Here is a 21,248-nt window from a genome sequence, read left to right as displayed (position 1 = left end):
CCTTCCTTCGGGAAGTGAAGCCGTTGGTCCCCGGTTGAGTTGATGGGTCGATTGGTAGGGTCCAGATGTGGGAGCTGCCTCCCTGGCGTCGGTAGCATTGGAGCTCAGTACGGAAAACAAATCTCGCGTCAATTTTCATTAGGTCCTATCTACATTGATCGATTCTCTTCATCGACACTCTCTTTAGTAAATAACTCGGCTTCGCAAATGTTTCCTGCCGTCTTCGTCGAATTAGATGGAAGATTGTTGCTTCTTCCATCGAAAATATCCGGCCGTGGCGATTCAAAGTTGATCAAGGTTGATCAAAATAATGTGTACCCCTGCTTCCAGTTTGATTACATGAGCATGGCACCACCACGGCGAGCCAGATGACGGATGGTGGTTATCTCGAAGAATTTGCGTTTGGTTCTGAATATGGCGATGAGTGTGCAAAATATTACGTAATTCCATCCTCCCTATTCGCACGCGCCCGAGGATTGGAGGCGAATGTCACTTCGACTTGTTTCGTCTACTTACTACTCTCTGACGACTGTGCTGGGGAAGCAGCATATGCATGTAGGTAATTGGTGGATTTGTTAGTTAATTCGACGCTTTTGGACAATGCTGAACATTTACCAATTTTTCAATAGTTTCTTGTTGAAAATGAACATTCAGAAGCATTGTTATCGATGCGTAGCCATACTTCTGATCGATTGGTCTAAAATTATTGAAATTGGACCAGGGACAGCTGAGTTATTAACGTTCATAATCTTTCTTAATTTGTTACATGTTCCATTTTCGGTTTTCACAAAGTGTAGACGTAGTCCTACGTCAAAATTTAAAGCTCACTGTGGAACTTTTTAGCAACTTGAAAGTTTCCAAAAAGGTCCGTCAAAGCCCACATGAAACAATGCACTCAAGTCTTTATTAGTAACAAACTTTCATGTACGTAAATATGAAATTAGCAGTAGCTCAAATAAATCATAATTCTTATATTTATGCAGTGCATCAATATTCTATGCAAACATTTAAAAAATAAAATTAAGCGCTAACCACTGCGCCAGAAGTGTCTTGGAGCGGACAAACACCAATTTAAAAATCATCAAGGTGTTTTGTTTCGTATTCAAGTCAGTCAGCTGGCACTGAAAACTCCAACAGTGCAGTGGGCGGACAACAGCTCACTTTAATATATCTTAGATGGCGTAGCGATTCGTGCTGGGGCTCTCACGCTGAAGGACTGGGTTTAATTCTTCAAACAGCTGTAATACTAGTACTAATCCTGATAAATCCAATATACGTTCATACCTGGCTTTAAAAATAACTTTCATAAAGGCTTGACTTTTGAATTAACTTACATAGAAGTTCGAACTAAATATAAAATTGGTGTTAGAGTACAAATACCTTCAAGTTCCACCAGAAGTTGCTAAGAATGCTCTTCAATTATGGTACCGGAACTTTCAAGTTCTTACAACGACTTAAAAGGTAGACGCTTAGAATTCTATAGACCACCTTCAACCAAGCTGATTAAGCCTTAAATAGCCTTTTATCAGAACTTTTGGTTACTTGGGATAGAATTCAAGTGTGTCACAATTAAAATCAATCGTGTTCAGGCATGGTTCATAGCAATTCACACATTACATGGATGTGTTTCACAATAAGAGATCGAGTAACAGAGAGTTGACTGTATGAAAAGTGCACAAGTTGACTCACATTTAGCATAAAAGACAATTTTATATGTGCATCAAGGCTCTGGGGGGGGGGGGGGGGGGATGTTTAACCCTAAGCCTTTCCTTCGCTGCACCAGTGTATCCTCGTCATCCTTCGTATAGAACTGCTTGGTGCCAACCAACGAAATCACACCTCTAAGCAACGTACGGCCATCAAGATGATCATAATCATCGTCATCGTCGAACTGTAACTCAGTACTTTGATTTAGGACCAGCCATTCAACGTTGAATTATGACGCGTCGTTTGCGGAGGTGGTCGCAGTCAACAGCGCAATACTGAATGCTGCGGACGGTGTGCAGAAACAGTTAAAATTTTAATGAAATTGTTTGTCAACGACAGGGAACCATGTTTCTTGTGCGTCGTTGTCCTGGAAAAACTAACCAAAAAGGTGGAACATAAATTGGATTGTTTTGTTCCCGATCAACGCAGACAATAAGTTTTTTTCCCATTTCGTTTCCTCGCGTTCCCTTTCGACTTCAAAATGTAGACGGGTTGCGAGTCAAGCAGCCACATAAATAATAATCTCGGACGTTTCGGGTTTCCTTGAGGTTGATAAGAACGAGGTGAAAGATAGACAATAGATTTTCCAATGGGAGATTCAGCGACGAGCATCCTCCTGGTAGCAGACTCATTCATATTCGAACCCCTCTCCTTTCATGCCGTCGACTTTGATTCTTTGCGAATTTTGCCAAAAACGATGATAATGTCCATCCGAAAATGTGAAACGACTTGCCGCTCCAGTGAAAATGTTATTTATGGCCCTGGAGAAGTGCTGTCGTTGCATTCTTTATGGAAATTTTCAGCTGCAACAGTTGTTTCGAAGTGGGGATTTGTGCTCACTGACAGTGAGATTTGCTGTGGCCATTCCATACCATGTGTAACCAGTGTTGGTAGTATAGCATCGTAGAAGATTAGAGGAATGGATTCGAGTGACTCCAACGAACCAACTTTTGCCGGGGTTTATCCCCGTAACTGTTTTGTACCATATAATCACAACAAATTAACGTCAATAGTTGTTTTCGAGTCCATTTGTTCAGTCGGATGTCCTTTCCCGACCTGATTTCAAGCGGGAGAATTGTGACGGAATCCATTAAAAGTTATGTTGCAAATGTTTATCGCTGTGTTTACTTAACTAGTAGTCAGCAAAGCTACATATGGAATTGACATTTTTGATACGGAAAATATGACTTTCTACGTATGCTGCACACTCGTTATGTGACGTGGTTTGTTACACGGCTCTCTATTCTTGTTTCTTTTGAATCAACTGTTTCCACGTTTTTGGTTCTTCATTCTTCGCAGACCATGCTTCGTTCTACGGTGTTTACATATAGTTTTCCTTTTTTTTTGTCATGCTTCGGTATTTGTAATGTGTTTTTCTTTATTCTTTGTTTGTAATCCTTTGTTAAATATTCATAATGTACATTAATTTTTTATACTTCCTATCTATAATTCATTTTTACTCATATTATTTTCTGATATCCTTGGCGCCTAAAAGTGAAAGCACTTGAGGCTGTCATAATAAAACAATAGTGGTCATTCAGAAGAAACAATTGGGAGGAAAAAAATAAATGCTACAAATATCCGCGGCTAACAATAAATCACATTTCCTGTCGCCCTACTGGCAGCAAAAAAGTTCACGATCCACGCACACATACACACATCTCACATGTTACGGTTATGGTTGTATTCATGGGCGATGTTATCGACCGACAAATTTCACTCACATATGGAATAAATTATAACTTTTTTTACGAGCACTGCAGAAGCTATGATGTTTTCTGACATTCGGAAAACCTCGAGCCTCCCTAAAGTGGGGTGTGTTGAGTTGTTGAATACTTGCTCATTCTCCTATAAAAATGTAACCTCACGACCTCTAAATTCAACGCTTTCCGCACAGTTCCTTTCCAACCAATATATCATCCAATATATGATTGCCATATCATACTAATCTGGAAATTATCCTTATTTTAAATTTGTCCGCCACGTTGACTGCGCTCAGCGTGATTCATAAAACGACCTGCAATTTAGCTCTCGAATCTCGCTGCTGTTCCATTCAGTGCAGTGCATTCGAGGGACACTAGTTGGAGCAAAGCATTTCAGCAGCAGTAGCAGTATAGTGTGATCATAAAAAATCTGCACTTCCTTTCTCCTCTTTCTGGGCGCGTAGCGGTAGAAGCAATGCTAATTCAAGTATTTTAGTGTCACATTATTGCAGCAGAATGGGGTTCGTTGTTGAATAGCAGCAGCAATTCACTCGGTCAGTGGATGGAATTTTTGTACGAAGTGACAAAAAAAAACCGGCAGCTTTTTTTTAGTTATAGAACCAAATGAAGATGACTGTTTTTGTTCTTTTCTGTCGAACAGATTTATTCGTTTGAGAGTAGCGGAAAATCATTTCGGAAATGGTGTCGTACTGTGCTGAGTTGTATTGCAAAAACGGAAGCAGCAGATAAAACGTATCTCGATCTCGGAAATTACCACGCGAATCGGCAACTGCAATTGAGAGATGGCTTAAATGGAGGTTAATCGAGATATTAATGTTCATGTTTTTGCCTGATTAAGATTGAGACTACCACTTATGTAGCAAAGCACCTGTCCTAGCAGAACGACTTGATAAAGTCCCACATACAAAATGATTCTCTACTTGTCATTGTATGAAGGTGCAACCATGGGGGAGTGGACCCGTAAGAAGATAAATTGAATTTAAATCCACAAGGTATAAAAGTTTGAGAGCTTGCGACAGGTGTGTTATAGGGATTGATTGAAGGGTTTAACGGCTCTTTCAGTCTTTTTACTGCAGCAAAAACGTTGTATTGCTTCAACTCTCCGACGTTTCGGTGATATATTTCACCATTTTCAAGGATTTAGAGGCTACGTTTTTTTGTTAAGTGTATGCGTGGTTTTACATAAATCCGTCTTTGATTAATTATGGCGTCCATCTACGGTAAGCGCGTTTCCACAACTTTGTGTTTCCCTGTTACGTTAGGCTTTTTTTCGCTTAGTTTTAAAAACACTACCTAAGCAACTGTGCTTTTTAAGATAAAGTTTTGCGGTCGGATGGGAAACGCGTGTGGCAATTGTGCTGCTTCTCACTTTCTGTAACCTCTAAATCCTTGAAAATGGTGAAATATATCACCGAAACGTCGGAGAGTTGAAGCAATACAACGTTTTTGCTGCAGTAAAAAGACTGAAAGAGCCGTTAAACCCTTCAATCAATCCACAAGGTATATTTAGAGGATTTTCCTTACAGCAACCAAGGTCAAACAATCAGGAGAAGAGACAGGGTGTCGACTACCTGAAAAAAAACCTGGAAAATCAGGGAGCATCTGGGAATTCCTTTTTGGACCTGGAAAATCAGGGATTGTCAGGGAATTTTATTCAAAGTCAGGGAAATATTTCTTTATAACAGAAACATATTAATAAGTATGGTTGACTTCGCTAGTTTCAAACAACTTAATTACTCGTTGTAGTTTGAGGATAGTTTTCAATTTCCAATTTTAAACAAATTTGTGAAGTTGTGGTTGTTCAATGCTTGATGTTGCATTTTTGCAAGTGGAGCAAAAGTAACTCAAATAAAAGGGTATTTCGATGATTTTGAGCCTATTATAAATTCAACTCCCACTGGGTGTTATCACATTCCTGAGTTGAATCGATTTAAAAATTCAGTTCCATAGAGACGCTAGACGTTGTTAGTTGTTGTAAAATTAAGCTGTTTATAAAAATGTGCGTCTCTTAATAGATGTTATACCAAGTAGATTCTGGGTCTGCGCGATCCAGCTGTGTCTAATAAAAATCAATCCCTTGAGCGCATTGGAGCGCTTTTGAGTAAATGCAAGAATGATTAAGAGTTAAGCTGGGCTTTGACAAGGCAAGTCATTGATCAACTCAGCTAAATTCAATTAGCTTGAAAAGATGAGCCTGGTTCAACTTTTTTCAATTCAAGTCAGTTAAATGGCATCCCAAGTAACAATTTTGGTTTTATGAGGGTTCTGTAGACCATGATTTAGACTTGTAGAATGCTATAAAACCGCGATAAAACCTGCAATGTTACTTGGGATAGTTTACACGTTCAAGTCAGTTGAACTCAACTGAGTTGATCAATGAAAGCTATTTGTCTGACAGAACTCAACGGACTGTTTTTAATGATTCTGTTTCCAGTTCCGTGGGGAATAATCTTGGAGTGCCCCAGGGAAGTGTATTAGGGCCCCTGTTATTTATTATGTATATTAATGACTTGCGACGTGTTTTACGATTTTGCGACATTAATCAGTTTGCAGATGATACTGTGTTATTTATTGCAGCTAAGGATTTAGATGATGCCGTTTTACACTTGAATAAAGATTTGCGTTCTCTAAGTAGATGGTTGAAGTATAAGCAGTTGAAATTGAATACAAGTAAAACTAAATTTATGGTAATTTCTCGGAATCGAGTAAATGAGAACGTCTCTGTTGTACTTGATGATGAGACTATTGATCGCGCTCGCGAGATTAAATATCTTGACGTGATTATTGATGACAAACTTGAGTTCAACTCTCACATTGACAATGTCATCAAGAAAATTTCCAAGAAGTATGGAATTCTATGTCGACTGAAAAACGATTTAACTATTGCCAGTAAAATACAGCTATACAAATCAATCATCTCTCCTCATCTAGACTTTTGCCCTTCCATTTTATTTTTGGCCAATGCAACACAAATATCGAAATTACAGCGCTTGCAGAATAAAATAATCAGTTTGATTTTGAGATGTAATAAGATGCTTTGTTAATTGCTCATTAACTCTTGATTGCTTGTAATACTTATGAATATTTTAGGTGAACAAAAAGGCGAACTAAGAGGTGGACGCCTGAGCTTTTCCACATTTATATCGCTGTGAAGCAACTGTAAACTCTAGAGGGAATTTATATCTGTAACTGAAACCAGTCGATTTTGTTTGCCAACCTAGTTAAAATGTCATATTTAATTATCTTAAAGATAAATCGTCCAGCTCAAACCTTTGTAGGGGTAAGAGGTGGGACCATCATCACCAAAAAAAAAATTGACTTGCCTTGTCTAAACCCAGTTTTACGAGAAGATAATGATTTTTTTTAATACTTCTAGTTCTTGTTCTTTATTGTGTTCCTAACAGCTTGATTAGCTCAGAGAACTACCTAAATGAGAGTTTATGATGGGAGTTTTTTTTTATTGCTTGGAGTAGCTAAAAGTGCTACTAAAAATGATTGAATAATTATTCAAAGATACATAGACAAGCATTGCTTTGACATCATAGAGTGGCTGTATTGTAGGTCTTCATTAAAAACCTGGTTAGCTCGTAAAATTAGCTTCACAGTAAAGTTTTAGTATGGTAATGCTGCTGCTATTGCAATTTAGCTGGAATTGACTTTTGGAATTTTGGAGATGAAAGCGTTATTTTTACTATTTCCCACCGGAGGACTCCTGCCCGTTAAACATATTATCCGGTATAATTTTCTTACGGAGCTGGGTCTCAAAATGTGCTCAAGGCAAAACAAATATAATGGGATTAAAAACAAGTGTTTCATACATATGTGAAATGCAGAGTGACCAGTGAACCGGGAAAACCGGAAAAAGCTGGAATTATAAGTAACCGGGAAAATCCCACGAATTTAGCTGACTAAAGAACTATTAAGAGAATTTTAGATTTTTTTCCAAAACAAATTTGATCAGATTTTAGAATGAATTCTAGAGAGGTGTTAACATTGGTATTTCTGAGAATATTTTCTAGGAAGCTTTAGGAAAATCTCTAGTAGAGGAACGCGAATTTTGAGAGGGTACAATTCCAAAATAATGATGCGAGGATCTATAAGGATAGTCGCCTCATAACGTGGGTAGATCACCTTTTCGTGGTACGTTACGGGATGTAAGATCTACCACCAATTCCTAGTACTGACTACTTCAAACTAGCGGAACAGGACTTTTCAGTAATCCAAGGAACACATCTTAGTCCTTGTTACTTTTTATGCCTTGTTGATTGTGACAAGACTCGGCTTTGTCTACCGAGGATGATCTTGAAACAAGGAAAAAATGAGTTAGTTGTCTTCATCTATGTGATTCCTAATCTTCTATTCGTTGGTCCCTAGTTTGAAGTGGTTAAGACAAGGGTTCTGATGCATGGTTATTATCGGTGTCATACCTTAATTTTGTTGCTAAGGAATCCAACTTTGACTGACAAAAGGGCGCGCCTTTGGAGGGTGTTTCAACACTCCGAAGGGTTTAAATAGCGGGACCTTTCAATTAGAGTCGGATCCTGGCGATAAATGCAAGAGTGGAAACTGTAAAAAAATCTAATACTTCATCATTTCTCAATAGTTATGGAGTAATACGACATGCACTAAACTAAGGACACGGGATATACTACAATAGATCAATTTACTGGTCGCAGTAGTGTTAGGTCCCGAACAGAGGAAAAAAAATAAGGATAGTCCGAGTATAATTCCAAGCGCATTCCGAAAGGAATTTCTAGAGAATGTTTATGAGAATTCCATGCAATTTTCAGAAGAATTTAGAAGAGAACTCCAAGATAATTCTGAGCAAAATTTGGAGACAATTCTTGGAGGGAGAATTTCGCCTGACAGATGGTGTTGGCAGGGAAGAGGGATTACAAGTTTTGCTCACAAAAGTTAATAGGCCCTTTTCAATTGCTGGTCTGAGGTGAATTCTACGGAGAATTTCATGCAAATATAAAAAAAATGAAGCTCCAGTGAAGTCTTAGAAAGTGTTTAAAATTCGAAGAAAGGATGAAATTTAAGAATTCTTTGGAGTGTTCTACAGAGAATTTCTGTGCTATTATTTTTAAAAAATTCAAGGGATTTCCTGAGAGAATTTATTTTAGAAGAATTCTGGAAAGATCTCTTGTGAAAGGAAATTAATCTAAAGGAAAGGCTTGAGAACAATCAAATAAAAGCCTGTCCAGTGTTGAGCGAAATTTTCATACACAAATTGTGAAGACTTCGAACCTGTCGCAGATCCAAATTCAAGATCCAGCAAAGGTGCTGCTGTCTTAGAAGTTACCTATTTAACCTTAGGCATAATCGCATTCAGTTTTGTGCTTAATTAAAATACTCAAACCGCGATAATTTCCAAAATTCCGGGAGAAAACGGGAAAATTGCTACTCGAGATTTGCTGGTCACCATAAAGATGAAGGAGATTTGAATGAATGTATGCCCCTAGGGTAGAATGCGGATCCTTCCCGTTTTTGGCAACACGAGATTTCTGTCTTTTTTGCATTCTATAAAATGTATGGAACGCTTTATTTAATTTGAAATTGTACTGGACCACTCTTCATGGGTTAGAGGTCCGTGTGGTATTTCATGAAAAAATGTCCATAAAGCACGAATATATTCTGAGGAAAGTTATAGCTGAGGGGTTGTGTTGCCATCCTATCCATTCAATCCGGAGCTCTCTTCCTTTTACATATAAGATCATTCATTGAAAACAATCACTTACCTTGAATGATTAGGTTACTTGAAAGATTGTGGGAGTCAGGCATGGAAAATCAATTACATTCATTTCGTGCATTAATTTACATTCATTTGCCTTAAACCGTTTTTACATAATTCTGTAAAATAATGAATCTTGTGTAGGCTTTGACATTAGCTACAACTTTTGTGAATAACTCAAATCTGTATCTCTTAAGCATGTCGAACTGGGGCCTAACTTAGCTCAGTCGGTAAAGGCACAGCTACAAAGCTAGACCATGCTGGAGGTGGCTGGGTTCAATGCCCGGTCCGGTCTAGGAATTTTTCGGGTTGGAAAATTTCTCGACTTCCCTGGGCATAGAAGCATGATTGGACTTGCCACACAATTATACCAATGCAAAAATGGTACAGACATCGAAAGTTCTCAATTAATAACTGTGGAAGTGCATCTAGAACAATAAGTTGAGAGCACGCAATAAGCTAATATGCGATATGCAATAAGCTTGAAATGCGAAGAAGAAGAAGAAGAAGAAGCATGTCGAACTAGAGTGGGCAGAACATGTAATTGTTTTTCAGTGAAATTAATCTACATTTTTCGCAATTTGTTTCGAATAGCTGTGTTGCTGTGGTGTCGCGTTGGACGGTTTTTCTTTTCACTTGTTTTTTAGGTGCTTTGCCTCCCTCCCAAGAAGCGTTTTATCGGGAATTTTTTTCTTTTCTTGGTGCTGGCGCTCTGCCTTCCGGAGGATGCACGCGAATGAGGTACTAGGCAAAATTCGGTGCAAATGAAAAACATGTGATTCAAAATGATTACCGCGAGTGAACAAACCGATGCTTTTTCGGAGGCAGAATTTGGTGAGATCCATCTGATTATTAATCAATCATAAATGCATATTTCCATATATTACTAAATACGCGCCAGATTTCGAAACATCACATTTCGAAATCTGGAAGTGTGTTTGCAGTACCATTATTTATATGATAACGGTAGTGTTTACATGTATGTATTGTATGTGAAAGTAACCTCGGAATGGACGTTAATTACCAGGCATTCTGAAATGGGTTGCTGAATCTGCAATAGAGCTATCGCTTTCTAACTCCCGGACTAAACTTGCTTTAAATTATTACATCAAGGATTGTTGTAAGCAAATTTCTTCCATACTACTGCCGGCCAGTGGGGGTTAGATTGAATACACACACACACACACACACACACACACACACACACACACACACAACACACACACACACACACACAGTAGCTACATAGTAGTTTATGCAGTTAAAATAATGTTCAGCTTATCCAGCATTAAATACAACGCTTATTCAGCTTTAAATAGCGAAAATTTGTGTTCAGAAGCAAATTCAACCATGCTGCCTTGGCAACTTATGTCTAGATAGTTTCTTACCGCTACTGAGTTACCTGACTTATATCGAATGTACGTTAAATACGGGAAACATGAATGTTCGCGGGTCGCAGATACAAGGTATATTCATTATAAGTTAGGTAACACAGTAGCCAGTGATATCACTGAGTAAGTCTCTAGGGTGCAGAGATGCTAGGTTATTTCATTTTTATTTTCATTTTCAAGGACAGAAGGGGGTTATAGCCATAAGGCCAGGTCTCCAGTGAAACATCACTGTCCATGCTGCACAAGGGTAGAGGTAAAGATTTGGCATCACAGAATAATAATTACAGGGATCAAGTGAATCCTGCTTAAGATGCCGGATAGGGAGGACTAGTGTTTTAAGTAGGGGATGGTCGGAGTAACAGTAGTAGTTGGAAAGTAAACGTACAGAGGATCATATTTTGCAATACCTGTAAATCTTGTTTTATGAGTTAATTTACTTGTGATAAAGGGTGATACGGTCAAAATTTGGTCAAGGGAAATCGGTGAAATCGTTTATTTAAAAAATCAAATTAAATTTCTTTTTCAAGTTCAATTAGTATAAAATTCAGGAAAAATATTCAGTTAGGCTTCCGCTTTTCCAAATCCGAATTGCCGGGCCTTACGCTTTACCCCTGCCATCAGATTTTGTACAGCCACCTTGTCCACCTTCTTCGCCGCAGAAAGCCAGTTTGCCTTGAACTGCTGCTCGCCCTTAGCAGTTTTTTTGGTCTTCTTTAGGTTCCGCTTGACAATAGCCCAGTATTTCTCAATTGGGCGGAGCTCTGGCGTGTTGGGAGGGTTCTTGTCCTTGGGAACCACCTGCACGTTGTTGGCGGCGTACCACTCCATGGCCTTTTTACCGTAATGGCAAGATGCCAAATCCGGCCAAAACAGTACGGAACAACCGTGTTTCTTCAGGAAAGGCAGCAGACGTTTATTCAAACACTCTTTCACGTAAATTTCTTGGTTGACAGTCCCGGAAGCTATGAAAATGCTGCTTTTCAAGCCACAGGTACAGATGGCTTGCCAAACCAGATATTTCTTTGCGAACTTTGACAGTTTCATGTGCTTGAAAACATCTGCTACTTTTCCCCTTCCTTTTGCCGTATAAAACTCCTGTCCCGGAAGCTGCTTGTAGTCGGCTTTGACGTAGGTTTCGTCGTCCATTACCACGCAGTCAAACTTCGTCAGCATCGTCGTGTACAGCCTCCGGGATCGCGCTTTGGCCGTCGTATTTTGTTTATCATCGCGATTTGGAGTCACTACCTTCTTGTAAGTCGATAGTCCGGCTCGTTTTTTGGCTCGATGCACGGTTGTAGACGATACACCCAGCTTATTTGCGGCATCTCGGAGAGAGAGGTTAGGGTTTCGCTTGAAACTACCGGCAACTCTCTTTGTCGTCTCAGCGGCTTCCGGTTTTCGATTTCCCCCCGATCCAGACTTCCTGACTGTCGACAAACGTTCCCCAAACACTTTAATTACATTTGTAACGGTTGATTTGGCAACTTTTAGCGATTTTGCCAACTTTGCGTGCGAGTAGCTCGGATTTTCGCGATGCGCGAGCAAAATTTTGATACGCTGCTCTTCTTGCTTGGACGGCATTTTGACAACTGAAGAGTGAATTCCAAAATCAAAATAGGAGCAACATTCTACACACACACACCTTCAAAATGAGGGGTGTTCAGGTTTTTTAAATGTAAAATTGAAAGAAATACGTCAAGTTGATATTGACCAAATTTTGACCGTATCACCCTTTATTTTTTGGCAAGCTTTGACATCTTTTGGTTTCTGACGTCCTCAGGGACATCGTCTTATAATGAGCAGTGAAGAACAGGAGCCCCGGAAGCTGCCGGAAGTCTGCTTTTACATACGTCTCGTCATCCATAACGAGACAATGCGGTTTTGTCAATATCTGGGTGTAGAGCTTCCGTGCACGTGATTTCCCTACCGTATTCTGTCGTTCATCGTGATTCGGTGCCTTTTGGACTTTGTACGTGTGTAGTCCTTCACGTTTTTTCGCATCTTGCACGAAAGTTTTGGTTAAATGCAGTTTCTTCGCCACATCTCTAACTGAACTGTTTGGATTGCTCTTGAACGCTTGAACTACCCGTTTGTGATCTTTTACACTATACGGAGATCCATTTTGCTTCCGATCGATGGTCAAACGTTCGTTGTACCGATTTAAAACACGGCTTACCATAGATTGTACCATTCCCAGCTTCCTGCTGATGGCACGATGAGAGAGATCCGGATTTTCGAGGCTGTTCTTCGGCCTCCATCTTCGCAACGATTGTACAGCTGCTAGTAAAACTTACACAGTGTAAACAATACACATTGAACAAATTTCACCCAAAATTTCAATAGAAAATACCCAATGGGTAAAAAGTTACAGCCAATTGAAAATGATGCAATTTGATTCCCATTCCGTACACCCTTTATATGATAGAATAAATCTGAAAACTGTCGGTTTTGTCAGTTTGATCGTTTGCTTCTGAAACCTATCTCAGACTGACTGACAAAGTTCGGTTTGGTACCGATAATAAACGAATTCGCTATTAGTTAAGGGCAGGTGCAAAGTTCCAGTTTGGACGTAGTAGCTTGGAAGTCAAACAAACACTTGACACCAACAAATTGTATTGTCGTTTCAGGGAGAATAATTCAACGCAACTAGCAACCACAGCATGACGCCAAATGCTAATTTTTATCTAAATTGGAAATACAAAAAATTACAACAAATATAAATGGAACAAATAACTCTGATAATAAGGCAACACCAGCTCAGTATTTAAATCAGGACACGATGACATTTTAAAAATCGCGGTATTTACACTTACTGCTACTGCAATAGTTAATGAGTAAATATGGAAAAAAAACCTAATCTCAGACCAGTGGCAAAACATTAAATCCATTTCCATCGCCATCAATAACAAACCTTACTCGGTAAACTCAGTGTAAGCCACTCCGAAAATTTATGATACATGGTAAAATGAGAAAATGGAACAGTCTTAACCCATCAACTATTAAACAATCGGAATGCGAAAAACTCGAGAAAGCAAAATCCCAACTTTACCCCGACTTCTGACCATTATATCCTTTTGAAAACAACAATTGAAAGTATAATTCAGCTTACAACTTTTCTCCTTTGCTCTTACTTCTTGCAGGCTGGCTCGGAGCACTCTCCACGGCGGTAGCCCTCTTCATCTCACCCATCACGATAGCGGTGTGCAAGCGGAAGTCCACTCGCCTCACGGCGGTCATCGGCGGACTTGTAACCGCACTGGGCTGTCTGTTCACCTCGTTCGCATCGCAGTTTCATCAACTTTTCTTCAGTTATGGTAAGAGGCGACGATGTGTTCCGCAGAAATATATGATTTTATGACTCTGTGGTTCTGTTGTTTGAATTTAGGTGCCGTCGTTGGCGTAGGGGTCGGTATGACCCGGGACTGCTCGACGCTGATGGTGGCGCAGTATTTTAAGAGACGGCGAGAATTTGTCGAAATATTTATAGTGTCCGGAAGTGGACTAGGAATAGCTGTTATGTCAACTTTCATTAAATCAGCCATCGATGCCATTGGGTGGCGTTTGGGACTGCAGGCGGTTACGGGGACTGTGTTCATAACGTTCATCCTTGGAACGTGTTATCGAAGTGCGTCCCTGTATCACCCTCAGAGGAGAGCAATTCTGCATCTGAAGAACCAAAAGCGAAAGATCAAAGACAAAAACAAACATGACGATGGACCGCCGTTTTTCGATTTTAGCACGCTGCGTAGCAAAACCGTACGGATACTGCTGGTGTCTACGGGGATAAGGTATACTGTGAGAAGTCCATATCAAATTTGAAGACACTAAACTAAACTTTATTACAGCGCTTTTGGAATCAACACTCCGATCTTCTACCTCGCGCATCAGGTCGAGCAAGACGGAATCAGCGACAAGGTGATGATTCTTCAGGTTTATCTGGGCTTGGCGTGGACGTTGGGCTGCGCAGCGTTTGGAATGCTAGTCGTTAGAAATAGTGTCGAGTGTCGCATAGCGCGACAATATCTATGCCAAACAGCAACCTTCATGTGTGGACTATGTATTCTGGCCCTGACGGCAGTTCACGGAAACTATCATGGATATGTGATGTTTGTGTGGATTTATGGGATCTTCTGCGGCGGGTATCATTACTCGTTGAAAATGTATACCTACGAGAAGGTGCGAGCGCGAAACTTTGCCCGAGCCTGGGGTTTCGTACAGTTTTCGCAAGCCATACCCATAGCGCTGGGAGTACCATTATCCGGTTATATGAACGTTGGAGGATCGGGCAAGGCAGGCTACTACTTCAGTTCGGCGTGTGCTCTGATCGGCAGTTTGTTTATGTTCCTGATTGATTTGCACCGAAGAAACGTATCTAGACATAAGCATACCAGGTAGGTTAACGCTCAGATTTTATGTCGGCCTTCAAACCAACCAGTTCTGCTTCTTTCTTCGACAGGGCAAACGGAACACGTCAACTGTGCGTTTCGGAAACATGTCCTCAACGAAGGAAGCTCTCGTTCTCGCAAGAACCGGACAACGAACCAGGTATCATCACCGGCAACACTGCAATGATGATCGGCCCGGAATTGCTGATACCACAGCTAAGCGATGGAATGGCCGAACCAGCTAACGGGATCGACAAACCAGAACTGACCTGCATCTCCGAGGAGGGCATCGCCGATATGGACCTCCCCGATAACCTTCTGGATGATCTAGACTACGTAGGAGACTGTATTACATCGTGCAACAAGGTGAGATGGCTGAAAATTGATTTCTGGAATAACAATATTAACCCAATGCTATTTTTCTCGAAAGGTCGAAAACTACCTAATGCTAAGCGAATTTGAAAATAATCTGAGTGCCGAAGTTCCTATCCTGCTGGACAAGCGTGGTCGAAAACTTTCAGTGTCCAAAACGAAAGCTCTGCTCGCTAGCCAGCTAAATTTTAAACATCATCCGGACTGTGCCCTGGAGCAGCAAGCCCACGCAAGACACGCTCCAATTTCACCCATCATTGAACATGAAGATACCTCGGAGAAAGACCATCTTGGAAATAGCCATCATCATCAACATCATCATCATCCGAATCTTCATCCCGATGGTGGAGGAGGGAATGGGAAAGCCTCGTTGAAGGGCGATAATCACACTAATGGCGGCAAGCATTGTCGATTGAGCCATAATTGGCGTCCAAATCAGCAAGCCGGGACGTTTCTTAGCAATCGTGCTATATCTGTGATCGACGAGGCATCCGTGTAGAAATCAAGGGTTTGATAGAGTGTCACATTACTTTGTTAAGCTTGCATTCGTTAATATGTGGTTGTTATAAATTTGTTTTTTTTTTGTTAGAATGAAATTTATTTAACAAATTTGAACACAAAATAAAAATCTGGGACTGAATAGGTTTAAATCGTACCTGATGTGATTGAAATGAAGAAAAGGCATTTTCTAACGCATGTGAAAAAGATTTAAAAGGATAAGAACAATACGCTTAGCAGAGTATATTAGAACAGAAGAGCGTGATTCAAGCGGAATGTTTTCTACTCTAACACTATTAGGTACCGCCATGCGAGTCTCTCCCCTTCAAACCCTTGTCTGTCTGCACATTCTGTAAATTTGAATCTAAGTCGGTCGTAGGAATATGAGCAACTACCAAATCTGAAACGGTCACTGCCTAAACGACTACGATAACAGAAAGTCACTAAATGCATTTACTTACAAACCTCAAAAGCAAAACATAATTATCCACTTATATCCTCATTAACTAGAGTCAATGAAAATCTACACTGAACCATTTTATCAGCTCTTTGTAAATAGTTACAGTTTGTGAACAACAGTTCGTAAAAAATCGTGACTCTGCAGCCTTTTATGCCAAACTATCTGCATGCAAAACATTTTGGTAGTACATGCCAACGGCAAAAAGAATGAAATGTACATTATTGTACATTTTCAACTAGTAAGTAAAATTCAACAATAAAACAAACAAAAAATCAATTATACACAACTAACTAAAATTGTGTTAAATCCATTGGATGATTTAAATCCTAAATATAAAAAAAAATAATGTTCAACATAAATATGTACTACTGATATATTTATACATATTTATTGCTATACGATATACAGCCTGAATTGTATATTTCATAATGAAAATAAAACCTAGTGAAAACTCAACAAAAACAATAAAGTAGACAAGTGTTTAGTAAAACGTGAATAAAAGTGCTATTTTTTTTTTTTAATTGCCAAAACTAATCTCACGTCCTCTTCGTCGAATATCACATGTCTATGGTAAATGGTCGTGCTTTATTGAACCATCAGGCACTTTGGAACTAGTCTTGAAAACAAAATAAAAGATTATCCAGCTAATAGCTTGCTCATTTATATTATTCATTTCGTGTTAATTTTTTCGCAAAGATCAAATATCTTTAAAAAGTAGAAGGGTCTGTGCCTAGGGGCACGAACGGAAGCTTGACGGAGGACCGCTAGTGGACGGAACAAATATGTCGAACTTTTAGTTCCTTTAATTGATCGATAATCTTTTATCTTAACTCTTTTCGTTTTTGAATTGGTGGCCCTGAGATGGGCCGTTATTTGTTTTTTTTTGTGGTGACCTTTTGATCGTTTGGGACGGCTACCGAGTAGCTGATGAAAAAATAGTGATTTTTGATACCTGTAATTTTAATAGTTTGTTTGTGATATTAAAAAAATTTAGTGTGTAGCTAGTGGTTTTAAAATTGATACGGAAACGTTTGAAACATTTACTCAAGAAACAGCGGAGACATACGTTTGACTGTATCCATGGTATCCGATTACTCCAATTCAATTTTAATCCACAGTTATAGAACATGCACTGCTACCAATAGGGCAGTTGTCAGAAGAACCTACACACTTAAATATTTTTGTCGAGATTCTAACAGCCGAGTAATTCTGCAATTTATTTTACTGAGATTCAGTAAAACAATTGCCTAGACTCAGCTAACAAATAATATTTTGCTGAGATGTCAGCTAACAAACAGATATTTTGCAGATATATCAGCAAAAGTAAATGCCGAGGTAATCGGCTTTTGGAGATTTTGCCGAGCTAGATTAAGTGTGTATTCAACGTGGATGTACTGAATAGACTGCTGCTTAGTTCTGGTCCTGAAATCACAGGTAAACAAGGTAATGATTATCATACGTGAAAGTAAATAAATATTCTTTTAGAATTAATAAAAATCCCGCGAAAAAAGTCAAGCGTTTTGACGACAGAAACATTGCAAATGTTACTCTCATGTTACTGCAAGAGAGCGAAAATCGGCTGGAAAAATAGAAGAGATAGAAGAAACATATGAAACAGACGTTTCTAATGAACAAGAAAATGTCTTCTCAAATTCGGAATGAGTTTAATTTCATTTGTTTATTTTTTTTTATAATTGTTATATATGTTGTTGCTGTGTAATACTTGGTGTAATATAATTATTTTCTTAGGGGGAAAGTTGATGGAATCCACAAATGGCCGCAATTTTGTTTATTTTGCCTTGCCACTTCGAATTTTTGGCGCCTCGAATCTCAGAAACTACAAAGTTTCCGTGCATGAAATTGTAATGACACGTGAAAAAAAAGAGTGATTATAATTTGACACACGAAATCCTTTTAGTTTCTGAGATCTGTGCCGCCAAAAATTCAAAGTGGCAAGGCAAAATAAACAAAATAGCGGCCATTTGTGGATTCCATCAACTTTCACCTTAAATCTCAAATCTAAATCTAAATATCTTGTTCTTTTTCAGCTGAACTTATTTTACAATGACTTTTTTTCATTTTCATTTTATGATGTACAAGGGGGTCAGAGGCCATGTCACCGATGTGAATTTGTGAATTCACACCATCCATAATACACCAGGGAAGGGGAGAGGAATGGGGAGAGGAGTGAGGAACACAGCATCTTTACCCATGGGGGTTAAAAAAGTTCTGCGAGGTACACTTATGGTGAGCCAGCTGCTCAGGGATTGTAGAAAGGAAAAGGGTTGGATAGGTTTAAAATGCAGAATTAAATGACGTCGCGATTTAATGTGCATGTTTAAATAACGTTGATCCAGGTACCTATCATATAAATTTGCATATCATCTATGATTGTTGTCAATAATACTTACAAAATGCAAGGATTGAAAGTTATCAATGGTTCAATGCGCTGATGTCTTATGATCATGCTCAATCAACTGCTCAGCAGGCAACATTGGTGTTTCTGGGGCGTTGAATAGGACACAAAAATCATGGCTACTATATGTCACACTGCAAAATACAGTGTTGCCTACAGAGCAGCTGCTTGATCATGTCATAAGTTTACCAATCTCTTAAATAATTAATAACTTTTTCCTGTCTCGTTTTACATAGAAACGATCTTCAGCAAAGTTGTAGCTGAGAAAATGTTCTTTAATAATGGCTATCGAACTGTTTCGCAGCTCAATATGGAAAAATACTAGAAGGCAATGAACAAAAAGTTGAGATTTCCCATAGTAATTTACATGTAAACTTCAAATGGCTTGTGCGAAGTCTGTTTCTAACCAAATGAGTTGTAACTTTGGGAGGCTACCCGATTTGAAACCATTTAAGCCCTGTGGAGCGAAAAAGTCAAATTTTGCATCAGTCTAATAACTCATCCTAATATTCATTGACGTTTTTTTGAAGAATAAACCTTATGTTTTTAATAAAAAATACTGAACTACTGAAATTTTTTTACTAGCTATATGACTGAAAAAAATTTCATTTCTTATTGAACACCTACCTTGTTTCATCGACTGAATAGCCTCTATCGAACTGAGACTATCCGAGAAGATGAAGTAATGGTCTGCGGGCATGTTGGAAATCATCCCCAATGCGAAGTTGATTGCTGCCAGCTCAGCAACAAAAACGGAACAAGGTTCCTGGAGTTTGCGGAAGGCGCTAGAGTTTTCATTGAAGACACCGAAGCCAGTGGATCCATTGAGACGGGACCCGTCTGTAAAATATCTTTTCATGCAATTGACTTGTTGGTACTTTTCAGTAAAAATACGCGGAATAATAATAGGTCGAAGTTGATCGGGAATCCCATGAGTTGCTTGTTTCATGGTCAGATCGTATTCAATTGAGGAACTGCGATTGGTGAAGTGAACACGGTCTGGAGTATAACAAGGAAGACACATATCTGATGATATGTAGTGGTGGTAGATTCTCATAAATCGAGATTGTGTGTTCAGCTCAAGAATTTCTTCAAAATTAGCAATTATAAGTGTGTTTGTCACTCCGCATTTGATTAGTATTCTGAGAGAGAGCTCCCAGAAACGGTTCTGGAGGGGTGTTACTCCTGCCAGAACCTCGAGACTCATGTTATGCGTTGAGTGCATACAGCCTAGAGCAATACGCAGACAACGATATTGAATTCGTTCCAATTTTATTAGGTGACTTTTTCTTGCCGAGAGAAAGCAGAAAGAGCCGTACTCTAGAACAGAGAGAATTGTTGTTTTATAAAGCGTTATGAGGTCTCCATGTGCCGCAAATTGAACGGAGAAAGTTGATCCTTTGCTGACATTTTTGCTTCAAATACGTAATATGGGCATTCCAAGTGCACTTTGAATCAAACCAGACCCCAAGGTACTTGAAAGACAATGATTGGGTAATGTTTCTGCCCAAAAGATTAAGCTGCATTTGGGCTGGGTACCGCTTTCGAGTAAACACTACCAGTTCAGTTTTCTGCGGCGAGAAATCGATCCCTAGATTCATAGCCCAAGAAGATAAGTTTTCTAAGGAATTTTGCAAAGGTCCTTGCAAGTGCACGGCATGTGGACCTCTTACGGAAACCACACCGTCATCTGCAAGTTGTCTTAGCTGCCAAACAGTTGTCGATATCTTTGACATAAAAGTTATAAAGAAGAGGGCTGAGACATGAGCCTTGGGGCAGGCCCATGTAGCTAATTCTGGAAGTTGTCAGTTGTCCAAGGGAAAAGTTCATTTGCTTTTCTGACAACAAATTGTACAAGAAATTATTTAAAATTCCAGAAAGTCCACATCTGTGCAAATTGTCTGACAGAATTTCAATGGAAACTGAATCAAAAGCCCCCTTAATGTCCAAGAATACTGAAGCCAATTGCTCCTTGTGCGCAAAGGCCAGTTGAATATCTGTGGAAAGCAGCGCTAGACAATCGTTTGTTCCTTTGCTCTTGCGGAACCCAAACTGTGTATTTGATAGCAAGTTATTTGTTTCGACCCACTGATCGAGTCTCCGAAGGATCATTTTCTCCAACAATTTCCCAATGCACGAAAGCATCGCAATCGGGCGGTATGAGTTATGGTCAGACGCTGGTTTGCCAGGTTTTCGAATGGCTATTACTTTGACCTGTCTCCATTCAGGCGGTATAATGTTGTTTTCTAGTAAGGAATTGAATAAGTCTAGCAAGCGTCTTTTAGCGATATCTGGGAGATTTTTCAGAAGATTGAATTTAATCATATCGCTTCCCAGTGAGGAGTTGTTCGATGATAGAAGAGCCATAGAGAATTCCAGCATTGTAAATGGTCTATCCAGAGAGCTGCCGCTCGGAAACGCTTCTCGAAGAATGTGTTGTGCTTGAACTGAGTCCGGACAGACCTTTTTAGCGAAATCGAATATCCATCGGTTGGGGTCCCAACAAACAATTTGAGTTGATCAACAGCTGAATAAGCCATTTTTTAGCTGAAGAAGCTTAT

At 39.4% G+C, this 21,248-nt stretch overlaps 1 protein-coding gene across 6 annotated transcripts in view; it reads left to right on the top strand.

The window, feature by feature from the left end:
- The window catches only part of LOC135710455 (monocarboxylate transporter 2-like), a 603,423-nt gene extending 587,036 nt beyond the window's left edge, over positions 1 to 16,387 (top strand). For all 6 annotated transcript variants that reach the window (XM_065233037.1, XM_065233041.1, XM_065233040.1 and 3 more), the window contains 5 exons: positions 13,697 to 13,870; positions 13,942 to 14,344; positions 14,402 to 14,947; positions 15,013 to 15,307; positions 15,372 to 16,387. In XM_065233037.1, coding sequence (XP_065089109.1) covers positions 13,697 to 13,870; positions 13,942 to 14,344; positions 14,402 to 14,947; positions 15,013 to 15,307; positions 15,372 to 15,812 — 1,859 coding nt within the window. In that variant the 3' untranslated portion in view covers positions 15,813 to 16,387. The remainder of the gene's footprint in view (positions 1 to 13,696; positions 13,871 to 13,941; positions 14,345 to 14,401; positions 14,948 to 15,012; positions 15,308 to 15,371) is intronic.
- Positions 16,388 to 21,248: the final 4,861 nt, after the last annotated feature.

The sequence above is a fragment of the Ochlerotatus camptorhynchus genome, unplaced genomic scaffold, assembly GCF_037179485.1.
Source record: "Ochlerotatus camptorhynchus isolate MF236.1 unplaced genomic scaffold, CSIRO-AGI_Acam_v1.1 ptg000383l, whole genome shotgun sequence".
In the NCBI taxonomy this organism is placed as follows: domain Eukaryota; kingdom Metazoa; phylum Arthropoda; class Insecta; order Diptera; family Culicidae; genus Ochlerotatus; species Ochlerotatus camptorhynchus.
Note: the sequence above shows the minus strand (reverse complement) of the source record. Positions and strands in the feature narration are given on the sequence as shown.